We start from the raw sequence: 25,152 nt of genomic DNA, 5'->3' as shown, positions 1-25,152 counted from the left end.
ACTATTATCAATACAGTGCTTGCCATCAAGTTATTTATTTAAATAGCTTTCTAAAAAATAGAGGGCAATGAAATTTTTAACTATGTGCATACGGAACTGTTATTCACTCACTGTTCCTCACATCATCTTTTTCTCAATTGGCTATTCAACCGCGATATTTAAATCGCTCAGTTCTGGGCAGGTAACTGCCGCTGACAGTACTGAGTGATTTAAATAGCTCGAGTCAATGCTATCAACCAATGAATTGCGTTATGCGCTTCACATAGGAAAACACAAAACCTTTTTTACCTGAAGTGTGAAGCTTTCGGTTTCCGCCTTGTTTTATATTTAAAGAAAGAACACTTTTGTGAGCATGAAGGGGAAGCCGGTTGTCTCTCTTTTTCTACCCTAAATTTTGTAAGTTTTCTTATATGTTTCTATTTACTTATATTATTTCGTACATTTATATTACCATTAAAGGAATAAATGCTAAATAATGAGAACAATTTACTTGTCCCTATTATTTTTTCCACCACTGTACATTATCATCATTAGTGACCGTTGAAATTTGAAGAAATTAAAGGTATCTCCTCCTCAGAGAAAGGTAATTAAATATTTGAATTGTGTTCATAAAATGCTGCCACCAGACAGAGGAGCACATACTCGTGAACAACAAACTATTAGATTTCAGATAAGCTTGTTAAGAAAATATTTATTGAAATAAAGAGAGATTGCGCTTTTGAGAATTATCTAATTTTTTAACAACGGTGATAACCGGCTTATTTACGTAGAAATACTGGATTCAATGATACTGGAGAAACTAGAAGATATCTGGGCCAGTCTTGAATTCACTTTTGTTCTGAGCGTTTCAAAATAATATAAATGAGTTAACTGTAATTTTCCATTTGATAGAGTGCCAGGGTCAGGATCAATCTGTTTCTTTTCTCGCGTGATATTTACGTATCTGCACTAAATTAAAGGTGCCGCGCATGGATTTATAACCTGTGCGAAAACCTCAAGTGAAAGCTCTGTGAAATGGGATAAGCAATTTGTTTTCCTCAGTGATCTGCAGTTCTTAGTATGAATCGAAATATAAGTAATCATAAGCGAAAGGCCAATCCGGTCGTGGGGGCGAATATTTTTTCGCAGTGGACTTTTTGGTACGTTGATCGTTATCTTTTGTTCTTTTTTTAAGGTTTTGTGTGAAACAAAACCTTATTAGAATCGATTCGATGTCTGTCTGTCCGTCTGTCTGTCTGTCTGTCTGTCTGTCTGTCTGTCTGTCCGTCTGTCTGTCTGTCTGTCTGTCTGTCTGTCACACCCGATTTATTCGGAAACGGCTAGACCGATTGTCATGAAAATTGGTAAGAGTATATGATCTGCCGTTCCCTTTACATGCAGCAACTGACGCCATTTTGTGTTATGTTTAAGGGGGGCTCCCCATACAGGTGAAAGGAGGCTGCAAATTTTTTTTTCACAGAATGTAGCCATGTGGGGTATCAAATGAAAGGTCTTAATTAGTACTTTTCGAAACTGGTTCAATATTTGATATTGGGTGAAACATAGGGGAGTGAGGGCTCAAAATCTGACCCCCAAAAAGTGTAACAGGTCCCGTTCTCAGAACCTATCCAACCGAAAAATCCGAAAAAAATCACAGTAGTGCATCTCTGTGAAATCTAGGCCTCAAAATATATCCGGTTCCGATATCTGCACAAATAAAGTTAATAATAGTATATTTCCACATTTTAGAAATTTACCCGCCACCCCCCTTATGTTCATCACAGAAGTACAAAATTTAGCATAGATATAATGAAGAACATGGTGCACAATTTGGTCAAGTTTGAAGAAAATCCGACTATTACTAACAAAGTTATAGGGGGTGAAACTTTACAATTTTTTGTGAATTTGGTGCACTCTACAACCTGCATGACGTCATCATCACATGTCAATTCGTCAATACCACAACGAAATGAGTTCTTATGAATGGGGTCGGAAAGAATTATTTTGTTTTAGTTTTTAGTCATTTGTATAAGAATATCAATTACTCCAACCAGACATGTGTGTATGTAGGTATATATGATAGTATATGCGTGCTAATGAACTTTGCGGGAGGTGCCTAATTCAAATAGATATAAGAAGTAAATCGGAAAGATGGGTACGATCAATCGATATACGTGCATATATGTGTACAGTATTCGGAAATAGGCAGTTGGTTTGTTTAGGGTGAGCGTAATATCTACGGCTGTAATATGGACGTATGTCTCGTAGTTTGGAAAAATATGAAGGAGTATGTAGGATTTGTAACTATATACGGATAGGAAAATGTGCGTTGGAATTTCTTAGATAAGATGAACACAAAACCTTTATACCCGAAGCGCGAGCTTCCGGTATTCCGACTTGTTTGTAGAATAAGTAGGGAAAGTACCAATTCATGTGATTATTTGCCAGTGAACTAACACCCTTCAAGCGTTTGTTAGTAGAAAAGGCAAACACGTTATTAAAACATTTAGTCTGTTCAAAACTGAACGGTCATTGATTTTTTTGCCCCTTTATTTCTGAGGTAGTCTAAGCATATCTGACCTTAACGGCTTATATAATACGTACTCGCGGCCAACCGCCTAGGCGGATGAGCGCCACAGCTAACCAATAGACGCATTTGCATGCCGCGGCTAACCGTCAAACGTGGCTGAAATGAGCGGCTGGACTCGTAGGGAAACATATTCGATTTACAGATGAAATGGACGCCGTCATCACATCCGCAAATTGTGAAATCAAATGAAATCAATTGGAGTTTAATACTTATCATGAAAAGTACGGGAAGTGAATTATATGACATTCATCATCATCAACGGCGCAACCACCGGTTTCCGGTCTAGGCCTGCCTTAATAAGGAACTCCAGACATCTCGGTTTTGCGCCGAGGTCCACCAATTCGATATCCCTAAAAGCTCTCTTGCGTCCTGACCTACGCCATCGCTCCATCTTAGGTAGGGTCTGCCTCGTCTTCTTTTTCTACCATAGATATTGCCCTTATAGACTTTCCGGGTGGGATCATCCTCATCCATACGGATTAAGTGACTCGCCCACCGAAACCTATTGAGCCGGATTTTATTCACAACCGAACGGTCATGGAATCGCTCATAGATTTCGTCATTGTATAGGCTACGGAATCGTCCATACTCATGTAGGGGGCCAAAAATTCTTCGGAGGATTCTTCTCTCGAACGCGGCCAAGAGTTCGCAATTTTTCTTGCTAAAAACCCAAGTTTCCGAGGAATACATGAGGACTGGCAAGATCATTGTTTTGTACAGTAAGAGTTTTGACCCTTTGGTGAGACGTTTCGAGCGGAACAGTCTTTGTAAGCTGAAATAGGCTCTGTTGGCTGACAATAACCGTGCGCGGATTTCATCATCGTAGCTTTTATCGGTTGTGATTTTCGAACCTAGATAGGAGAAATTGTCAACGGTCGCAAAGCTGTATTCTTCTATCCTTATTCTTCTTCGTGTTTGTGTTTGACCAGTGCGGTTTGATGTTGTTGGTTGATTCGTCTTCGGTGCTGACGTTGCCACCATATATTTGGTCTTGCCTTCATTGATGTCCAGCCCAAGATCTCGCACCGATTACCGCCTGCTTGATCTGGATGAAAGTAGTTTGTATGTCTCGGGTCGTTCTTCCCACGATGTCGATATCGTCAGCATAGGCCAGTAGTTGGGTGGACTTAAAGAGGATCGTACCTCTTGCATTTACCTCGGCACCACGGATCACTTTCTCGAGGCCAGGTTAAAGAGGACGCATGATAGGGCATCCCCTTGTCGTAGACCGTTGTTGATGTCGAATGGTCTTGAGAATGATCCTGCTGCTTTTATCTGGCCTCGCACATTGCCCAGGGTCAGCCCAGTCAGTCTTATTAATTTCGTCGGTATACCGAATTCTCTCATGGTCGTGTACAATTTTACCCTGGCTATGTTATCATAGGCGGATTTAAAGTCGATGAACAGGTGGTGCAACTGTTGTCCATATTCCAACAGTTTTTCCATCATCGCTTGCCGCAGAGAGAAAATCTGATCTGTTGCTGATTTGCCTGGAGTGAAGCCTCTTTGGTATGGGCCAATGATGTTCTGGGCGTATGGGGCTATCCGGCCTAGCAAAATAGAGGAGAATATCTTATAGATGGTACTTAGCAAGGTGATACCTCTATAATTGATGCACTGTGTGATATCTGTGTGATATCTCTCTTTTTATGTTTGAGACAGATAATGCCTCGTTGCCAATCGTCAGGCATTGATTTGCTGTCCCATACCTTGAGCACAAGTTGATGAACCACTTGGTATAACTGGTCGCCTCCATATTTAACCAATTCGGCTGTAATTCCAACGGCTCCTGGCGACTTATGATTTTTTAGCCGATGAATTGCATGGCCTGTTTTTCCTAAACTTGGTGGTGGCAGTATTTGTCCGTCGTCTTCAGTTGGCGAGACCTCTCAACCTACCGCTCCCATATGCCCATTCTGTCGGAAATCAGATTTCCCTGTCTCGGCAGGATGAGCATCGTAGTGTAAACGGCTTCATCCTGCTGACTTGTTGGTAAAACTTGCGCCCCTGGTGCAGTTGCTCCCTGTACTTTTCGAGTTCACAGACTTGTTGGTTCTCCAAGGCTTACTTTTTCTGACTGTGAAGTCGCTTCTCCTCTCGATGGAGTTCGTGATAAGTCTCTGCGCGTGCCCGTATTCTTTGAGAATGCAATATTACTCGGTATGCGGCACTCTTCCGTTCCATCGTCAAACCAGTCGTTCCGACTCCTTTTACGGCTGGGGCCAAGTATGCTTGTGGCCGTATCCATGATAACATTCTTCAGGTAATTGTGAAGATCATTTGTTGATGCTTCATCTCCAGGTCCTCTGTTGACTGCGGTTATCGCGGCATCCATTTCCCTCTTATAGCTGTCGCGGAGTGCTGTGGGTGGCTTCAGTGTTCACTCTCACCTGATTGTCAGAGGGGATTCTTGGTGGTATTATTACTCGAGCTCGGAGCACCATGCCAACGAGATAGTGATCCGAGTCTACATTAGCCTTCCTATATGTTCTGACATTCATCAAGGCTGAGTGGTGGCGGCGGTCGATCAACACGTGGTCAATTTGGTTGAAAGTGGTCCCGTCTGGAGAGGCTCACGTATGTTTGTGGACCGCTTTCCGCGCAAACCAGGTACTTCCAACAACCATTTCGTGTGACCCTGCTAATTGAATAATCCGCAGTCCGTTATCATTTGTTTTTTCGTATAAACTATGGGAGCCAACGTATCACCTGAATACGGGCTCCTTCCCTAGTTGGCTGTTAAGATCCCCAAGTATGATTTTAATATCATATCTGGGACAGACTTCGTGGGTTCGTTCTACTGCCTCGTAGAAGGCATCCTTCTCCGGCTCTGCACTCTCCCCTGTAGGGGCGTGAACGTTAATTAGGCTTATATTTCTAAACTTGCCTCGCAAGAGCAGAGTGCATACCCGTTCGCTTATATTTCCAAAGCCGATAACAGCAGGTTTCATTTTTTGGCTGACTAAGATACCTACTACGAGCACATGGTTTACTGGATGACCACTATAATATATGGTGTAGCGGCTCTTCTCAAGGAAACCGGTCCCTGTCCATCGCATCTTTTGTAACGCTGTTATATCAGTCCTATATTGGGACAGGGTATCGGCTAGCTGGTCATCAGCTTTATCTCTGTACAGGGAGCGCACGTTCCATGAGGAAATGCGCAAATCGTTAATCCGTTGTCGTTGCCGGGTTCGTCGTTGTAAGTTCTATCCTGCCCGAGGCTCCTTTCGTGGCTTCATAACATCGGTTTTCCGTGTAGCGTTGTCAGCCCTACCCAACCCCCAACCTGGAGGACCAGTTGGTACAATTTGTCCCGTTTTTAGGCAGGCATTGGATAATAATAATACTGTTAAGGGAAGTTGCACTGCCCTCAAGAAGAACTATTGTGCCCTTTACTGACTATTAATCATTAACTGTAGTATGTCAAGAAAGTCTATAATCCGTAGTACGTTGACGAAGCTCTCTATTTTCAAGTATTCTAACTTGGGATCTAATATTAAGGAGGTTATCCCGTGTAAGGGCCGTTTTTTGGCTTTCTTTAGAAATTTTTTGTGAAGAACTGGATAAAGATAAAAATACGAATTTTTCACCATAGGTTTATTTATATCTTGAGCGTGCATAGTAATTTTTCGAGCCTAATCGCATAGTAGGTTATTGAAAACCAGAGCAATTTATACATCCATCTCTAAAAAAAAGGTGTTTTCCTGCTGCCACGTTAGATGGCGCTGCGTTCATCTTAAAGCAAAAAGTAAACGGCATTTTAACGTACAGACTTAACTACAGTCCACAAACTAGGATTATTAAATAATATTAAAAGCAAAATTTTCGGTGCCGTGTTAAACTTTTTTTGTGAATTTTGTTGTTTTTTTAAGGCTTCGTTAATGAATAAAAAAAACTACTGAATGGATAACAATTAACCTAGTTTACGGACCGTATAAATAAGTTCTGAATAAGTCGTGAAAATTTCAAAGAATTTGGTTTGATAGATTTTGGGCAATGGTAGCAGCCAGTTTTCAATATGCTATTTGGAGAGAAACGCATTTAAAAAGTAGAATGCGATTTTTAGCCATAAAACCTTAACTGGCCATTAATCTGCTATACCTAGTCCATAAACTTTAGGTTTCTTGAAGAAACATTTGGACAGTCTTGGATTCAATTCTTCTCCTTTTAGCGATGTCATTCCAACTTCATTCGGACCGATAAATACGAGCTTTATTAAGGCCATCGACATAAATCTGGCATGTGACTTATATCAGTGTCCGGATAGCTGAGTGGTTAGCGCACAAGGCTGTCGTACGGAAGGTCGCGGTTCAAATCTCACTGGCGGCAGTGGGATTTGTTTCGTGATTTGACGTCGGGTACCAGCCGACTCAGCCTCAGGGTAATATTCTCGGGCGAGCGTAATGCTGACCACATTGCCTCCTACAGTGTTCTGTAGTGTACCGTTATGCTCTTGAATGAAGTGCTCTCACACACTTCAAGGCCCTGATCCAATATGGATTGTTGTGCCAACGATTATTATTATTATTAACAGTATAATTTCCGAACGACCCCGAATATCAAAAAATCACTGCCCATATATTCTACACTATATATAGATACAATTAACGCAAAAAAAAATTGATTCCGCGGATCTGACATACGGGATGACCCCTTTAAGTATTTTCCCGTGTGCCTTAACCTACTTTCCACGAGTGCGGAACACTGCCCCACAAAATGTGTGCAGATATCGTCACACTCCTCACAGAATCACGCTGTATACAGTCCGTAGATATCCCTAGTTTTCGCAGGTGATAGTTTTTCCGGCAATGACCAGTGTCCCACTATGGTCCGAAAACGTTTCTTCGTAAGGTTTAAACAATTTGACAATTTGGGTTCGCTTCCCCCTGAGCACACTGGATTGCTCCACACCTAGTAGGTCCGGCCTACTGCCGTTCATCCTCTTTTTTCTATGCACCCAATTCCGAGGCACATCTATCAGTGGTGTATATTTCCGCCTGGAATGTATTAGTGTGCTTACCCATTGGACCAGTAACCTCGGCGCGTTGTGGGGACTCATGAGTGTACCAAATAATTAGTTGCTGGCATAATCCGTATATCATCACCACGCTCTGCCACTTCGCCCTGTTACTCCAAAATGTTTCAAACTTCATGTCGAAATGAAAGCTCGTTGTCGTTTTATGCCTTGGTATCATTAATTCTGGATACCGCCTAGAAAGAATTTCAATTTATCTTCGATCTATGCAGGTCCCCACCTCACTGATACTCTCGGACATTATTCTTCTGCTCTGCATATGCAGGTGAAGATGGAAAGGGGTTTATCCCAGAAGTACATCCGCCGTTAGACATGTCCTTTTTGCTCTGCTGGTACATTGGTTTTGCAGTTTTTGTAACTCCGTGACTGTTGCGCTAAGTTCACTGTGTACCTATAATCTGTTGCAGCGAGGGTGGTCTGAGAAGTTTCCGACCTCACCGTGAAGATGGCACCACTTGTCAATGAAAGCTAGGAAATGTGGTTCCGCATTTTTTGGCAGATACCAAAATTTTAGCCATTTTGGACGCACAGTTGTTGCTTGACAATCGTTTAAGTGAGTCGAGGTGAGTGTTTTTGTGACAATGGTAAAAGTCGAGTATTGAGCTGTCATTAAATATTTGTTTTTAAAAAGCCATAGGCCTACGCAAATCAAAGGTGAGTTGGACGCTGCGTACGTCATTTATCGCCGTGAAATTTTAGGCAGCTGAATTCTGCAGCGATAACATCGCTAAAGTTCATCAAATGGAGCTAAACAACCGTCGAATTTAAGTGAGAGAGATAGCAGAGATCATGAATATGTCAAAAGAACGTGTTGTTACATTTGAATGAAGATTTAGGCATGAGAAAGCTGCTCGCGCATTGGGTGCCGCGTTTGCTGACGTGAGACCAAAAACTTGTTCGGATGAACATTTCCTACTGTTGGCGACGATTAATTACTGTAGATGAAATTTGGATACACCATTATACGTCCGAAACAAAAATACAGTTAAAACAGTGGACTGCGAAGGGGGAATCGCCCCAAAAGAGCAAAAACTGTTTGTTTGGCTGGGAAAGTGATGGCGAGTATTTTTTGGGATAGTCATGGAGTCATCTTAATCGATTATCTTGAAACAGGAAAAATCATTACAGGAGCATACTATGTATCATTAGTTGACAAGGTAAACGCACAAATTGCGGAAAAACGGCCACATTTGAAGAAAAAAAAATTCTGTTTCACCAAAACGGTGCGCCGTCCCTCACCTCTGTGGTTGACATGGCGAAAGTCGAATTACGGTTTGAACTGCTTGGCTACCCTCCTTATTCATCACATCTAGTCTCAAACGACTTCTTTTTGTTTCCTAGTCTAAGAATTGCACCCGCAGGGCAAAGATCGAAGCTTTTCAGACCACTTTCGTATGTTTTCAACATGTGCCTTCCGGAGTAGTTTTGGGTCTAGAGTAATTCTTAAATATTCGACCTTTGTTTCGTGTTCCAATTCCATTCCATGTAATCTGGTTTCCGGGCAATCAAGCTTGCGCTTCCTAGGTATGGTACTATGGCGACCTTAACTGGGTCGATGCGCAACCCCGCCTTAGTTCAGTTTAGATTCTATCCGATAAGGTATCATTCTACATATTTTCCTCTACACATTAGAACAATATCGCCTACGTAACCCGGACCTGCATTCCAGTATTTGTTAGCTCTTCTAGGAGTTTATTAACTACCATACTCCAGATTAGCGGTGATAACATCCCACCCATGGCCAGGCTCGAGTAGTGTTCATGACAATTGAATTTCTATTTGTTGGGACTTCTGTTTGTCAACTCTCAAGGTACTTTCCACTCCATCTCTGTGTTGTCGAAGGCTTCTTCAATGTCTAAAAACGCAAACAGTGAATTTTTTTTTTCTATTTCCACGGCATACAAGTCTCATACATGGTAACTATCTACTCCGTGTGAGTTCAGTGGTGCAAAGGTTCTCATTAGCCTGTCTTACACTAACTTCCGAGCATACATTTCTTGCTAGTTTCCAATTCCCCTTTTTCCTCTTCTGCCCGTTACCTTCTGCCGTAGGGTAGTTCAGACAAGCAGATGACCCCTGTTCTCCGTAGTAAATTCCCTATGCTGCTTCTTCTTCCTCCCTTTGGTCGATGCTGTTACAACCTTGCTTTGTTGATCGCGTAACTATACGTCGTCAGTGAGTTTTGAATATTGGCCAGTCCCCGGTTTGTTGTGTTCGATTGAAGGGTTTTTGGACTTTTGATTTCATTCTGGCTAAGTTCCTGATCTATCAGAGTACATCCCTTGATGACGGGACTTTCTTATCCGGACGGCTCATATATGTCGATGATGACTATGTTGAGGACTTCCATCACTACCTCCAGTTCCTGTTCGATCCTGACGTCACGTCTCCGCCTCCCGGTAGGTGAGTCATATTATTACGTAGATGCATTGCAAAGCAAAACCCAAACTCCATCATGTTATTTACATAGCAGGTTGAGGGTTTGAGGCAATTTATTTTGTACTATCCTCAGTAAAATAAAAATAAAATGCTGAGATCAGAGAATCAGACAAATAAAGTGTAGAAAAAAGCTAGGGCGTTCACCTCAGTCTTGGCAGAATGGGCCCTAGTCCTGTGGAGAAATGTGCAAGGATTCTTGACTTCCTTACCGCGTATTCACCACAGACATGCCGAGGAAGTTGCAACGTGCCTGCTGATGACGATATCATCATTGCAGGCGATCTTAATGGTTATGTGGGGGAAATAACAGACGACAAGGGCGAAAAGGTTTAGAATGCGCAATGAGTGTGGCTAGCGCAGACACCGATGATCTTAGAATTATGAATATATGGTTCATAAAACGATTCCCTCATCTTCCAACATTTTATCGCGGGAACAGTAAAACGCAAATATTGTCATAAGAGACCGTCTTTGACCCTTTCCAGATCATGCACCCCGAAAGCGACCGTTGATCGCGGTCTTGAGGTGAGGAACGCAATGGCCCGCCGCGCATTAAATGGTGACGATTTTGCGAAAAGGAAAAAGGAATGATCTCACTTGCGATTACCAATCATTACGGGTATGTTGGATTGGGATTTTATAGCAGCATTCAAATCAGGCCTTTGATAGGACGAGACGGCGCAATCGATCACGATGAGCCGACTCCCTTGTGAACAGTACAAAATTTAACGGAAAGAAGGAAGAGGGGACCAATCTGTTCTCCTTGGATTCCTTACTATTAATTTTACTTCAGAGTTGCTCTCAATGTTCTTCTTTTTCTTCGGTCTTTGTTCCGTTCACAAGCGGGGTCGACCATTTGGCTCTATCAAATGCCTGATCCGGATGCAGACTTTTAAATCCTTGTTAGCACGAATTGGGTTACCATACTAGCGAAGATGTCTCTTTCGCAGTTTTTTCACGATCGGAGCACTCCATATCGATCGCGGATATCCTCATTTCAGATGTGATTAAAACATGTCACATCACTAGTCCAACGCAACATCTTCATCTCCATTACCGCAAGACGCTGTTAATTGTTTTTATAGTCGGTCAATACTTAGAACCATTGAGAGCGACAGGATGGATGACATTGCGTTAAATTTTATTATACATTTGACAGGTTCGTTGATACGCCGATCACAAAGGACACCAGTTGTGGAACGCTGCTCCATCTAGGTTGCATTAATGTGTGAAACAATTTCATAACGCAGTTCTCCATCGGCTGATAGCATTGACTCGAGATATTTAAATCGCTCAGTTCTGGGCCTGTTTCATGGGGATCGGTCGTCAAAAATTCAGTTTTTTTCAGATTCAATCTGAGACCGTGTGGAATGAGACGGTCATTTAATTTTTGGGCAAGCTGCTCGAGATCATTTTTACTATTAGATGCTAGGAAAATATCATCTGCATAAAGCAGTGTATGGGACGTTGGATATCCGGTGTGACAGTGTCCATAACAAAAACAAAGAGGTGTGATGAGAGGGCGCTTCCTTGATGAACACCCGCCAGTTCGAATTTTACTTTTCGGATCGTGGTAGAGTAATTGAACCCTGCGCACGAGCTCTTCTGGTGCTAAGCGTTGTTGTAGAGCATACCGGATGAGTTCGTGTGGCACACAGTCATACGCTTTCTCCATATCCAGAAATACGATGCTTCTCCCGGTGTTTCTTCATGAGTAACCGCGCAGCGTATATTGCATCAGAAGTTTCACAGTTCTTGAGAAATACGGCTTGATTCACGGTTATTTCAAAGATTTCGCGAATACGATCGTCAAGAACGCATCAAAAATCTTCATGGCATGAGAGACAGACGGTAATTTGAACATTCTGCTGGACAACCTTTCTTTTCCATATTGAAACTTGGGTACTTTCTTGCCAGTTCAGGCATTCTTATAAATTTGGCAATTGGCCAGCGTTTTATTGTCTAGAAACTTGTGGTAGAGGCGCTTCTTTTCACAGACCTTCATTTCAACATCGTCATTCCAAAGCCAAGTATTTCGGTTGATATACCGCTTACCTGGCTTGGTGACCCGAGGGTTGCAGAAGGTGGTTTGTGGATCGTATCTTTCGTTTGGTTACACAATTTTCCCACATTCGTAATGGTTGGTAATCCCGTAAGTGACATCATTTCTTTTTTCTTCTCACGAAATCGCCAATATTTAATGCGCGGCGGGCCAGTGCGTTCCTCACGCTGTTTATCGGTGGCTTCGCAGGACGGCAATCAACGGCCGATGTTGAGGTGCGATGGTCTCATAGGGAACGGCTTCGCAATCAGTGACGGTGGTAAAATGTCGGCGTCTTATGAGAATATAAGCGATTTGCGTTTTACTGTTCCAACTATAAAATGTAGGAAGATGAGACAATTGTTTGATGAACCATGTATTCATAAGTACAAGGTCATGGGTCTTCGCAAAATCGATTATACACTCGCCATCCTCATTCCGCGCTCCAAACCTCTTTCCCCATGGCACCTGTTACCGTCTGTCTTTTAATCCATATGACCATTAAAGTCGCCGGCAATGATAATATAGTCATCTGCAGGCACGTTACAAGTCTTTTTATCGAGAAGTTGCCAGGAGGCATCTTTCTCGGCATCAAGTCGACCTGTCTATGGTGCGTACGCGGTGAAGAAGTGACTAGTGCGATCAGCTGATATAATGGTGAGCTTCATCAGCCGATCATCCAATCGTTCCAATTTTTTAATGGCATCACGGAAACCCTCTGAGATGGCAATGCCAACACCGTATTGAGTGTGTGGAGTGCCAAAATAGAGAAGTTTATAGCCATTTTTATTGCGCTCGCGTTCTATGGCCTAGCTTTTGGCACCAGACCTTCGGGTTCCTTGCAGAGCGCACATATCAATGCGCCTTTTCTGAAGAGCTCTTGTGAGTTGCTCGGTCTTTTTAGTTAGGGTGTCAACATTTAGCCTGTAGATACGTATTTGTTTTGCTCGGATTAACTTACTTTCATCCTGATGCCGTTCATGCGTGAAGAACCCTTACCCATTTGTCCAAAGTTCGGGGCTCGTCCTGCCGCGTCCATTGAGGGGGACGTCCTAGCATATTTCCGAGGCTTATTACTCGATCCGATCCTGTTGTCTCTAACGACATTGGATGTACTTTCTTGGTTGGCCTGCTGCGGGCCCTGTCATCAAGAGAGATTACATAGGATTTAGTACAGTGGAACAACTCCATTTTATTTTTGCTTTACTGAGGAGAGTACAATTTTGAATCTTTTTATTGAGTGATCCGACTTAACTCTTCACCTGTATAGCTCTTTCATCAGAGTAATCCCTAGATTTATGTTTAGTACCTCTTTTACAGTGGTGATCACGAATGTTGGCGTGTTCTCTATATTATATATCAGCCCTTTGATTGGTGTCCCTGCTTCTCCAGATTTCATGATGGCCGCTATCATGGAAACCGAGGAGAAGTGATAGCATCTTCCTGAATGTTCTAACAACTAACTTTGGCGGGATCCGGGTGTCGTCTCCTGCGAAGTAGCCAAATATCACGACTGACTACCGAGTTCTCTCCTCAGCTTCCAGTGAAATTTGAATAGCGGCAAGTTCTCCGGTCAGGAACGTTGAACTCTCTGGATTTGAGAATGATGCAAGTCCTTGGTTTTTTGTAAGAAAAACTCCAAAGTATCTGCGTGCTACCTCCTTGTAGACTACGAATCTGCCGCCCATGCGCCCAGGGTTCTTGAGCCAACTTTATTCCAACGTTGTTTATGGAGGTTGGACTCACAATTACTGCGAATGCAGTTCTTACATGGTAAATGTGTACTTGGGCTATTTTAATGCGGGCCATTGGTTCTCTCCATCGTCAGAATGTCTTCCTTTTGCTCCAGCATGGTACTTCTTTGAGTGGCAGAATATCCAAGTCTAAGCCGTTCAACTTCGCTTCCTTATTTTCCTCCTTGGTCTTCCCCATTCAGTTACTACCGTCTCCGTCGAAGTATCTTTCTCCTGGTGCACATGCAGGTATGTTGTTACATCTATAGTTGATAAGACAGTTTTGTCGTTTAAATACCGCTTGGGATTGGTTACCTAACTTGACCGTGAGGAGTTTGCCGTTGTCCGCCGCTGTGCTTCTAGGGACTCTCCATAATCGCATATGAAAGGTAACTTTCGATTATCGGAGCTAAGTAACCAGGGACACCCAGTTTAACCAGGGGGCCCTTAATTCAACTCCAATTATCCGAGTTAAAGGCATTCCTGGCATCTAGGGTCACCACGGCGTAGCACTTACTAGCGGCGGATGCCTCCCGCGCCTGTTTTAATATTACGGACTATATTACTTTGTCTTCTACTACGTTATGTTTCCTCATTTTCTGCTTACTCATTACGTCATTCGCTCTTTAACTTCTACGATGTTGCTATCCATATTGAGTTGTAATAATTCTTTCTTGATGAGAGCTTCACCTATTTGTTTTATGTAGAGTCCTTTAGATAGTTGGCGGTAAGCCAATCCTCCCATTGTTAGTTGCTGCAGGAGGTTTCTTCAGAACAGCAGAATCCACTCCTTGTTTGCCCTTCTCAGCTGTGTTCCGTTGTTGCTTGATAGATTTATAAACTTGAGAGGGTCCTGATTGATGCTAATGTAGCATTCAGGTTTAGTGTAGACCCCAGGCATCCATAGCTCGCCTTATATTTATCGAGTATTATGTTCTCAAGAACATGACAGTGGGTTTCGCTCTGCTTGGCTTTTTTCTCGCACCTCGTTTAACTCATTATGGGCACATCGATATTATTCTCGTGGATGGTGAATAGCCGTGGCCCCACAGTGATTCTGTATCAATATCAATTCTGATTTGCATTGAAGGCCTTTCTATCCGCCCTTCCACCCTGAACACAGTATACAGTCTGGAAACTTCGCCGGTCAGAATACTTTCAAAAAGCCTCTTTGTTTCATGCTTAAGACACTGGAATATTTATTCTTTCTTTTCAAGGTGGATGAAAGATCTCTTCCGGAAAGGATATCGACGACCACTAACTCAAGATGATTTATACGACAATAAGCCTACACTTAATAGTCAACCTTTGACTAACAAATTTCTCAAATTATGGAATGATGAGTTGGCGAGGGAAAAACCGAATATTTTTCGGATGCTATTTCGGGCTTATGGAGCTCTGCTAATTATTATGGGAGTACTTTATTGTGTGCTGGAAACGGGATGCAAGTAAGTATATCTTCTCTATGTAAACCTTTACAATGTGCCTAGTATTTTACTATCCTTGAACTTGGTACCTAATCAAGTTCTTTCTAACATCTTTTCAGAGTAGTACAAGTTCTCAGCCTAGGTGAACTCATTTCCTACTTCACTCCCGGTCAGGAGAACATAAGTAACCAGATGGCTTGGGTGTACGCAGTTGGAGTGGTCATACCTTTAGTATTGAAGGTGATAGTATTCAATCCTTACATGTTATATTCCTACATGATAGGAACAAGAATGAGACTTGGGTGCTCTGGACTAATTTACCGAAAAATCTTACAATTATCAAAATCATCGATGAACGATGGAATGAGCGGAAGGGCCATCAACATCCTTTCGAACGACTTGACGACGTTTGATTTGACAATGACCTACATCAACGAATTATTTCGGGGACCCCTTGAAACAATTCTGTTTGGATATCTCATGTATCTTGAAATAGGCATTTCAGCATTTATTGGAGTTGGATTTATGCTGCTATTTCTCCCTGCTCAAGGAGTAGCTGCAAGGAAGACAGCAAGCTTCAGGCAAAAAGCTGCAGCAAGAACTGATGTACGAGTAAAGCTTATGAATGAGATCCTTCAAGGAATTCAAGTTATCAAAATGTACGCTTGGGAAAAACCATTTGCTACCGTTATCGCTAAAGTGCGAAAATGCGAACTATCTGCTATAAGAGGAGGAGTTTATGTCCAGGCGGCTTTAAATTCCATATACATGATCTCTGGCGTTTCAGTGTTTCTCAGCTTAGTTTCGTATGTCCTTCTAGGGAATGCCCTGACGGCAAGGAAGGTTTTTATGGTCTCAACTTTTTTCAATGCATTGAATGATTCTTTCATTCAGTTATGGCCACTATCCATAACACTCTGGGCTCAGACTTATGTTTCTGCGAAAAGAGCTGAACAGTTTTTGCTTGGAAATCAAAGTAATGTCAACATACCCAAAAATCCTGATCTGTTAACAAGAAAACATTACCAAAATAGTAAGGAGAAATCTGTTATATTTGAAAATGTCACAGCAAATTGGAGCGGAGACACCACCGAAAATGGAATCCTAAAAGGTTTGACTTTTCGAGCCATGTCAGGGAAACTAATGGCTGTGATTGGTCCAGTAGGTGCCGGTAAATCATCTTTACTGAACGTAGTCATCGGAGAACTCATCCCTCAGGTGGGAACGGTCACTATAAATGGAAGTATAAGTTATGCATGCCAAGAAAGCTGGGTATTTGAAGGCTCTATCCAGGACAATATTATTTTCACAGAGGACTTCGATCAAGATCGATATCACCAAGTTATAGAAATATGTGCTTTGCGAAGTGACTTTGATTTATTTCCTTATGGTGATCAGACTATAGTGGGCGAGCGTGGCATAAGTTTAAGTGGTGGCCAGAAGGCCAGAGTGAATTTAGCGCGAGCATTATACAAGAGAGCTGATATTTATCTTTTGGATGATCCACTCTCAGCAGTTGACACTCATGTTGGTCATCATATTTTCGACAAGTGCATCAAAGAATTCCTAAAGGACAAAATTTGTATCCTCGTTACACATCAACTTCAATTTCTCAAAAACGTAGAGCACATTCTTTTCATGAACGCTGGTGAAATTCAGGCACAAGGAAGCTTTGAAGAACTTCAAATAATGGATGGTCTTAAATTTTTGGGAACAGATTATGCTGCGCCTACAGAACAAACTAGTCAAGCAGATGATATGAACGCAGAGGCTACTGTTAAAGAATCTCCAATGAAGAAGTTTGAGAAAGACAACGGTAATGATAGGCAGGAACAGCAGGCCACAGGATCTGTGGGATTTGGAGTGTATAAGTCATATTTCAAGGCGATGGACAATTGCTTTCTGTTTTACATGATATTGACTTTGTTCGTCGCTGCAAGGATTGTACTATCGGGGGTCGATTACTTTTTGGCAGAGTGGTGAGTATATGTTTTATATTTTGAATTTTCTTAATACACTGTTTGCGAAAGTCTAGAATTTCAGATTTTGTATATTTATTATGTAAGGAAATATTCTTATTCTTTGTCCGTAGCTCATAATGTATACGCATTTAGTATGTCAGATATCTGATTCTAGGATGAACTTAGGTGAAGGTTTCGATTCAATTTCAAGAAAGATAGTTACATACTATTATCATTTAATTTTTTTTGAACAGATTCCCGGGAAGGGGTGTTATTTTGAGGTTCCTTATATCATACATGGGCAGCTTTGTGATTTTTTTCAGATTTTTGGGTCGGGTTGCTCCTTGTGTAGTACATTTTTATGCTCACACAGTCAAGCTCATTGTGCCTAAGAGAGCCGGTATATCGTGCATGAAGCTTTTTCCGCTGTATTCCAAATACAGCAATGACAGTCTGTGCTTTTGTGATTGCAATTTGTTGCTTAAATATTCACACCAACGAAAAAGAAACAACAAGTTTTTATTATTTCAGATAATTAATCGTTGGAAACGCCGCATAATTTCACTCAGGTAAACATGAGAAAGGTTACAGCAACGGCGGCGTTGATTTTGGTCAGTTGTCTTTTTCACAAGTCTCGGAAACCCAGTTGTCCTGTAGTGTCCGCGGCTTCGCTACATGCAACATTTTATTCGTTTTATCCGGTGATAAGCTGAAAAAAGATTTCATTTGCTAATATGTAGAATTTTTAGCTTAGCTGCTTCCAATTTCCTAATTTTCTAATTGCCATTCCACATTCCACTAATTCCATCCAGAGATTCACTTATGCAAGATACCAAAGAAGGGTAAAACACCGTGGTGGAATTCGGATTTGACAAAACAGAGGAAAACAGAGCATCCTTGTCGCTCCTCAATTGTGCTCTGAAGTGTGATTCAGGCGCTAGCTGGATTTGCTATAAAGATACACAGAAGACTCTAAAGAAGAGCATAAGATCGGCGAAACGATCATCATGGAGACGCTTTTGCGAAGAGATTAACTCCCTTGCCGCAATCTCAAAGCTGAAGCGGATTCTGGTTGAAGAACTTAGCCAGAAACAGGGTTATTTACGTTTACAGAATGGGAGGTACACAGAAAGCGATGAAAAAACAGCAAACCATTTGCTTGAAGTGCACTTCCCAGGCAGCATCCAAAATCTAATCTCGGGGCCATCAGGTGCATGCAGCCCTCAACCAAGGAATTGGAATTTGGCATGCAAAGTAGTATCAATGGAGCGAGTAAAATGGGCATTTAACTCGTTCCATAGATACAAGTCTGTAGGTCTAGATGATATCATTCCTGTGCTACATATTCGGAATATACTCGTATATCGCGCATGTCTAGCACACGCTTATATTCCAATTAAATGGCGTGATGTAAAGGTGTTATTCATTCCCAAACCAGGGAAACTCACCAACACAGACGCAAAAAGCTTCCGACCGATCAGTCTAACGTCCTTTCTGCTAAAAAGACTAGAAAGACTAGTAGATCGGTTCATAAGGGATACACACATTCCTAAGTGGCCACTTCACCATAGGCAACACGCCTACCAGAACGGCAAATCCCGCGAGACAGCACTCCATGAACTTGCGGCAAAAATTCAAAAGGCAATGTTCGAAAAAGCACACGCCTTAGGCGCATTCATGGACATCGAACGTGCCTTCAATTATGCCTCATTCGCGGCAATTTGTGATGCGGGAAGACAGCATGGAATCGAACCGCTGCTGATCAGTTGGATCCTGCACATGCTAGAGTGAAGAAAAATCCACATATCGATCGGCCAGAAGTCTATTGAAGCAGGATGTCTTAGGGGCTGCCCATAGGGAGGGGTTCTCTCTCCACTGTTATGGCTCTTGGTAATGGATACCCTCCTGTGGCTACTGGAGGACAAAAAAGTTTTCGCGCAAGCATTTGCGAACGACCTAGCCTTAAAAATTACCGGCAAGTTTGCGGACACAGTATGTGACCGCTTGAATGCAACTCTGCATGAAATCCACAGTTGGTGCCTCCGCAATGGACTCACGGTGAACGCTAGGAAGACTGAACTAGTTATGTTCACTGGGAACGTCAGGTGGGGCAACTATACGTTACCCACCTTAGCAGGGGCGGAAATCCAGTTGGCACAAACCGTCAAGAATTTAGGAGTACATTTCGACTCCAAGTTAACGTGGAAGTACCATAACCAGGAACAATATCAGAAATCCTGCAGATTGCTCTGGTGCTGTAGGAATACGATTATTAAGACCTAGGGACTTTCACCAAAATGGATATACTGGATGTATACATGCATAATAAAACACATTTTTGATGTATGCATGCATTGTCTGGTGGCCAAGACTAAACTTTGCTAACAGCAGGAAGCAGCTAACGCAGATTCAGAGACTTGGTTCCCTAAGTATTTCTGGAGGAATGAATACTACGCCGACTGCGGTACTTGAAGCTATCCTAAATTTACCCCCCATTCACGTGGAGATGAAACGGAAAGCAGCCAATGACACATATAGGCACCATTCGAATTTGTTCCGACTGTCGGGCGGCATTATCAGCACTAAATAGCAACGACATATCAAGCCAGTTGGTGTGAAGTTTTCATCAGGTGCTGCTGAAACTTGGTCGATTGAACGAAACATTCCTGATGTGGGTGCCGGGGCACTCTAAGATCGTTGGTAATAAGGCTCGCCAAGGGCTGGATCTACAATGGTGGGGCTAGAACCAGCTCTTGAAATCCGACCATCTACTGTCAAGTCTACTCTAAACGGTGAAATTGCAAGGATTCACGTAGCCGACTGGAGAAATTTGGACTCTTGCCGGCAGGCGAAAATCCATGTGAAACAGCCCAGGGCCACTAGAGCGGTATTTTTGTTGTCCCTGAAGAAGTGGGACATGAAAACCCTGGTAGGGCTTTTAACTGGACACTGCTCCTTAAACTACCATGTGGAAAAGATTGGGGTAGTGGTTTCGGCTGTGTGTGGAGGAGGAGGAGATGGCCCTGCACTTTTTATGCAGCTGCCCGGCCTCCTCAGATGTCAGACGAAGATACTTTGGCAAGGTTTTCTTTAACGAAGAATCTGCACACTCTCTACCTCTGAAGAATGTGCTGAGATTCACTAAAGCCTGCGAACGCCTCATGCGGAAAGTCACTGAATAAGCGATTTACGGGGATAGTACAATGGGCCTAATAATGCCCTGACTGCTCAGAGCTGCGGCTCTCCCAGTAAACTAAACTAAACTATGCAAAACAATTAATTTTTTAAATGATCACTTTTATTTTTTTTCTCAGAATCCTTATCTTCTCCAAAACTCTAAAATTCAAACAAAAATTTCAAAATTTTGATATAGCAATTTCCTAATATTCCGAAAGCCATCATTAACCTTTTTGTTGTGACTCGTTGGTGGTGTTGTATATTATAATAACTTTCTTAGTGACGCAAGTGGAATAATTAAACTTATTATCAACATGTGCCCTGTGAAGACTTATTATTGAAAAGTTAGTGTGAAAACTTTTACAATAGGTACCATCGATGCGCATTATAACGGGATATCCTTGTATAAGACGATTTTCTTTCCGAAAATGATTTCTGTTTTCGTGCTTACTGATCCAGATCGGAAAGGTGTTCATTTGTGAAATGGAAAACTATTTAGTGTGTCAGAAGGAGGTATCGAAGAGTACTTTATTATTATTATTCTGTTAAGGGAAAGTCGCACCGCGTCCTTGAAGAACTATTGTGCCCCTTTTACTGGTTATAGTGTACCTATTGATCATAGTATCTCAAGCACGCCTGTAACCGTTAGGAACTTTAGTATGTTCCCTACTTCCAGATCTTTCAGCTTTGCATCTGATATTAAATGTTCTCCCAGAAGCCTCGACCTACTTTACACAAGTGCCGGATACTGTCCCACTGTAGTTCCTTTGCAGATTAAAGGAGGCACATTTGTATATGGCGTATATTTCCGCCTGAAATATGCTAGTGTACCTGCCCATTGGCTCAAAGCACATTTTCCTTGGACCAATGACACCGGCACCCGCTCCATCTGCTGTGAGTTTGCCTTGTTACTCCAACGTGTTTCAAACTTCTTATGGCAGTGAAACCTCGTTGTCATGTTATCCCTTGGTATCAGTATTTCGGGATACCGCCAAGAAAGAATATCAATCTTCGATTTAGGCAGCTCCCCGCCTCACTCATACTACCGGCCATCCTGAATATTGATTTCCTTGCCTGCATCTGTATGTGCAGATGGAGAGGGGTTAATCCCAGAAGGACCTCCAGGGCAAAAAGTACTTTACGCAGCAGGTCCTAGTTTTGATATTGTTTGGAAAGAAGAAGAGTACAGGAGCTACGGAAGGGTGAACTAACCCATTTTTAGGAACTATGTGGCGCCCTATGCCTAAAAAAAGATAATAATGCTATATTAATATATTTATCCTAGTTCTAACAATAAGCTAGTAATACAGGCTTTAATATGGAACATCATACCGGTAAGTTTGGTGGAAATCGTACAATTATTATAGCAGATCGAAGTAGCCCTTTTGCGTCAAACTACTTCTCGCTAAGAAATCACGTCGAATTGAATATCAGATATATTCAACGCGTATATGCGAGCTATGTGTAATGGTGCAAATCGAACCATCGTGTAGCCAAATATTTTTACAGAAAAGAATCTTCCGTAGCTTTTCTGCCTGAAACGCGGGATTTCCGGTTTTCGAATTGTTTAAGATCTGCTCTGCTCTATTTGTAGCTGATTTTTTGTGGAATTTCTGTCCTTGTTTATGAATGAGGCCCGATCTGTAAGTATCTGATGCTATGGTGGGAACAAAACTTCCCCCGTAACTTACAATTGTCTTTCTGTGAGCGAAGGGTAGACCTTTCTCATATACTTAATTGGAGACCGTACTAATTTTCAGCCATTGAGCGCATTGACCACACTTTTTAGGTAGATACCTAAATATATCAAAAATCCTTGTATATAGTTGCTGAAATCTCTTAAGCAGTTCCAGCTAACATGCTCTGGCTAGGAATTTGGTTTCGTTCAATTTTCCTGTGAATTTATTGGCATATTTTTTGTCAATATCAAAATCGTCCCTTACATGAAAAGTACATTCCACTAATTCTTCCTTTCATCTCTTTTACTGGTGTTTGACTTTCGCGTTGACATGTTATTATTATCAGGGTTCGAAATTTTAGTCATCATGGTTCATTGAACTCCTCCAGAGAAGGCAAAGTGAACTATGTCCTTGATCACAAAAAGAAATATTATCGGTCACAATATGTCGGACTTCGGACTTCTTGGCAATTCTATCTAGCACAAGATATCTTGTGTGTGATATATACAATCGAGATCTGAATTGCATGCGTTGCGCATCTATAATTCGCAGAGTATGGAACTAGCCATTAAACGAAGGTTAACATCGGAAATCAAGGTGCTTCTTGTCTATTAAGCTTTCGAAATGTTTTTCTATGAGCTTGCAGAATGTCGAATCATATTGACTAGAGTTTGGAAGATTAATATCAGTTTTTATTTTTCGCATTAATTTTGGAACTATAATATTTATTATCTTTTTAGGGTAAACTGGGAGCAAAGTCTTACAATACAAAACATAGAAGTCCTTTCTGCCACTGCATCAAATGGAGAGCACCAGGAACAACGGGAAACATTCGTAACCATCTACTCAGTAATGTTGGGCTTAGCGCTAATATTATTCCTAGCAAGGACCTATGGGTTTTTTATGATGTGCCTTCGCGTCTCTTTAAAGCTGCATGACAGACTTTTTGGGAGAATCGCTCGGGCCACCATGCAATTTTTCAACATAAACTCATCAGGAAGAATTTTGAATCGTTTTTCGAGGGACATTTTCGCAATTGATTGTAATCTACCGAATTCGATGCTTATATGTTTTGGGGTAAGTTCATATTATCAATAACTGCTGAATACCAACTTAAAAAAAAACCGTTAACTTCACCGCCAACTTAACTTGAGGTTCCACCTTTCATACTCAATATAATACTATAATCTAAATCTAAATTCTTCATCTAAAATCACGGCAAGAAACGCATACCATTTACACTGACTTCGCTAAAGCTTTCGGCACTGTAAATCACAAGACACTTCTATCCAAACTCTCGTCTCTAAACGTTTCCATACCACTTGTTTTATGGCTTGCCTTTTACATATCTAACCGATCCTTCAGCGTCTCCTTTTACGGCTGTACTTCCCGCTCCTTCTCACCCTCTTCTGGCGTCCCACAGGGATCTATTCTGGGCCCTTTGTTATTTTTATTTTTTATTGACGACCTTCCTCCCCTCCTTACTTGTCCCTGTTTGTTCTATGCAAACGACCTTAAGCTGTTTTCCGCTATATCGCTTATGGACTGTATTTTCCTTCAATGAAACCTGGACACTCTGGTTTGTTGGTGCTCGACAAATGGTTTAGCGCTAACCGTCAGAAAGTGTCACTCTATGTGCTACTCCCTAAAATCCTCACCCACTTCTTTCTCCTACTCTGTTAACGGGCATTCCTTACCATGCCTAAATTCCACTTAAGACCTCGGAGTCACTTTCGACAATAAACTCCGCTTTGACACCCATTGCCTCGATGTCATCAATCGAGCAGCAAAATTGTCAGGCTTTATATTTCGCTCCTCCTCTGATTTTGACTCCATCCAACCCTCTTTAGCTCTCTTCAATTCCGTCGTGAGGAATACCCTCGAGTATTGCTCCGTAATTTGTTCACCCTCCCGTAACTGTGATTGTCTTGCCCTTGAAAATGTGCAACGTAAATTCCCCCGTTCCCTCTTCTTTAAGAAAAGCTTCTCTCGTGTGGACTACCCCTCCCGCCTCCACTTTCTGAACCTTCCCTTCCTACAACAACGTAGATCCTATCTGGATCTATGCACATTTTTTAAATTTTCCTCCGGTTTGATGGACTGCTCCGCCGCTGACGAAATCACCTGCCATCCTGCGTCTCATTAACACACGTAGCGCAGACATTTTCAACGTGTCCTTCGCAGAGCTCGAAGTCTATTTTCATTCCCCGATTCCTTTGCCGAAATTACAACGCAGAACAGCTCCGTCCTTTAAACTTCTCTACTTTAAGTAGTTTTAAACGAAGGATAAGATTTTTGCTTTCTCCAACTCCTGAGGAAAATAATTAATTGGGGTTACTCTGTTTGTTGTCCGTTAAATCAAAGAAATAAATAAATAGATACTGATTGATAATCGAATTCGTTCGCTCGTTCGTTCGTAAAAGCTGTCTGGCGTGCTGACCTACGCCATCGGTCTATCTTAGGCAGGGTCTACCTCGTCTTCTTTTTCTACCATAGATATTGCCCTTATAGACTTTCCGGGCTGGGTCATCCTCATCCATACGGATTAAGTGACCCACCCACCGTAACCTATTGAGCCGGATTTTATCCACAACCGGACGGTCATGGTATCGCTCGTAGATTTCGTCGTTATATACGGTGCGGAATCGTCCATCCTCATGTAGGGGTTCAAAAATTCTTCGGAGGATTCTTCTCTCGAACGCGGCCAAGAGTTCGCAATTTTTCTTGCTAAAAACCCAAGTTTCCGAGGAATACATGAGGACTGGCAAGATCATTGTTTTGTACAGTAAGAGTTTTGACCCTTTGGTGAGACGTTTCGAGCGGAACAGTCTTTGTAAGCTGAAATAGGCTCTGTTGGCTGACAATAACCGTGCGCGGATTTCATCATCGTAGCTGTTATCGGTTGTAATTTTCGACCTTAGATAGGAGAAATTATTAACGGTCCCAAAGTTGTATTCCCCTATCTTTATTCTTCCCGTTTGGCCAGTGGGGTTTTGGTGCTGACGTTGCCAGCATATACTTTGTCTTGCTGTCATCGATGTGCAGTCCAAGATCTCGCACCGCCTACTCGATCTGGATGAAGACAGTT

General features: G+C 42.1%; 1 protein-coding gene across 1 annotated transcript in view; it reads left to right on the top strand.

Annotated features, from left to right (window-relative positions):
* Window positions 1-831: 831 nt before the first annotated feature.
* The window catches only part of LOC119652529 (probable multidrug resistance-associated protein lethal(2)03659), a 36,802-nt gene continuing 12,481 nt past the window's right edge, over window positions 832-25,152 (top strand). The window contains exons 1-4 of the mRNA XM_038056730.1: window positions 832-1,139; window positions 15,038-15,268; window positions 15,367-17,226; window positions 22,805-23,141. Coding sequence (XP_037912658.1) covers window positions 1,060-1,139; window positions 15,038-15,268; window positions 15,367-17,226; window positions 22,805-23,141 — 2,508 coding nt within the window. The 5' untranslated portion in view covers window positions 832-1,059. The remainder of the gene's footprint in view (window positions 1,140-15,037; window positions 15,269-15,366; window positions 17,227-22,804; window positions 23,142-25,152) is intronic.

Source organism: Hermetia illucens, chromosome 3, assembly GCF_905115235.1.
Source record: "Hermetia illucens chromosome 3, iHerIll2.2.curated.20191125, whole genome shotgun sequence".
In the NCBI taxonomy this organism is placed as follows: domain Eukaryota; kingdom Metazoa; phylum Arthropoda; class Insecta; order Diptera; family Stratiomyidae; genus Hermetia; species Hermetia illucens.
The sequence above is the reverse complement of the archived record's forward strand: the minus strand, read 5'-3'. Positions and strand labels throughout refer to the sequence as shown.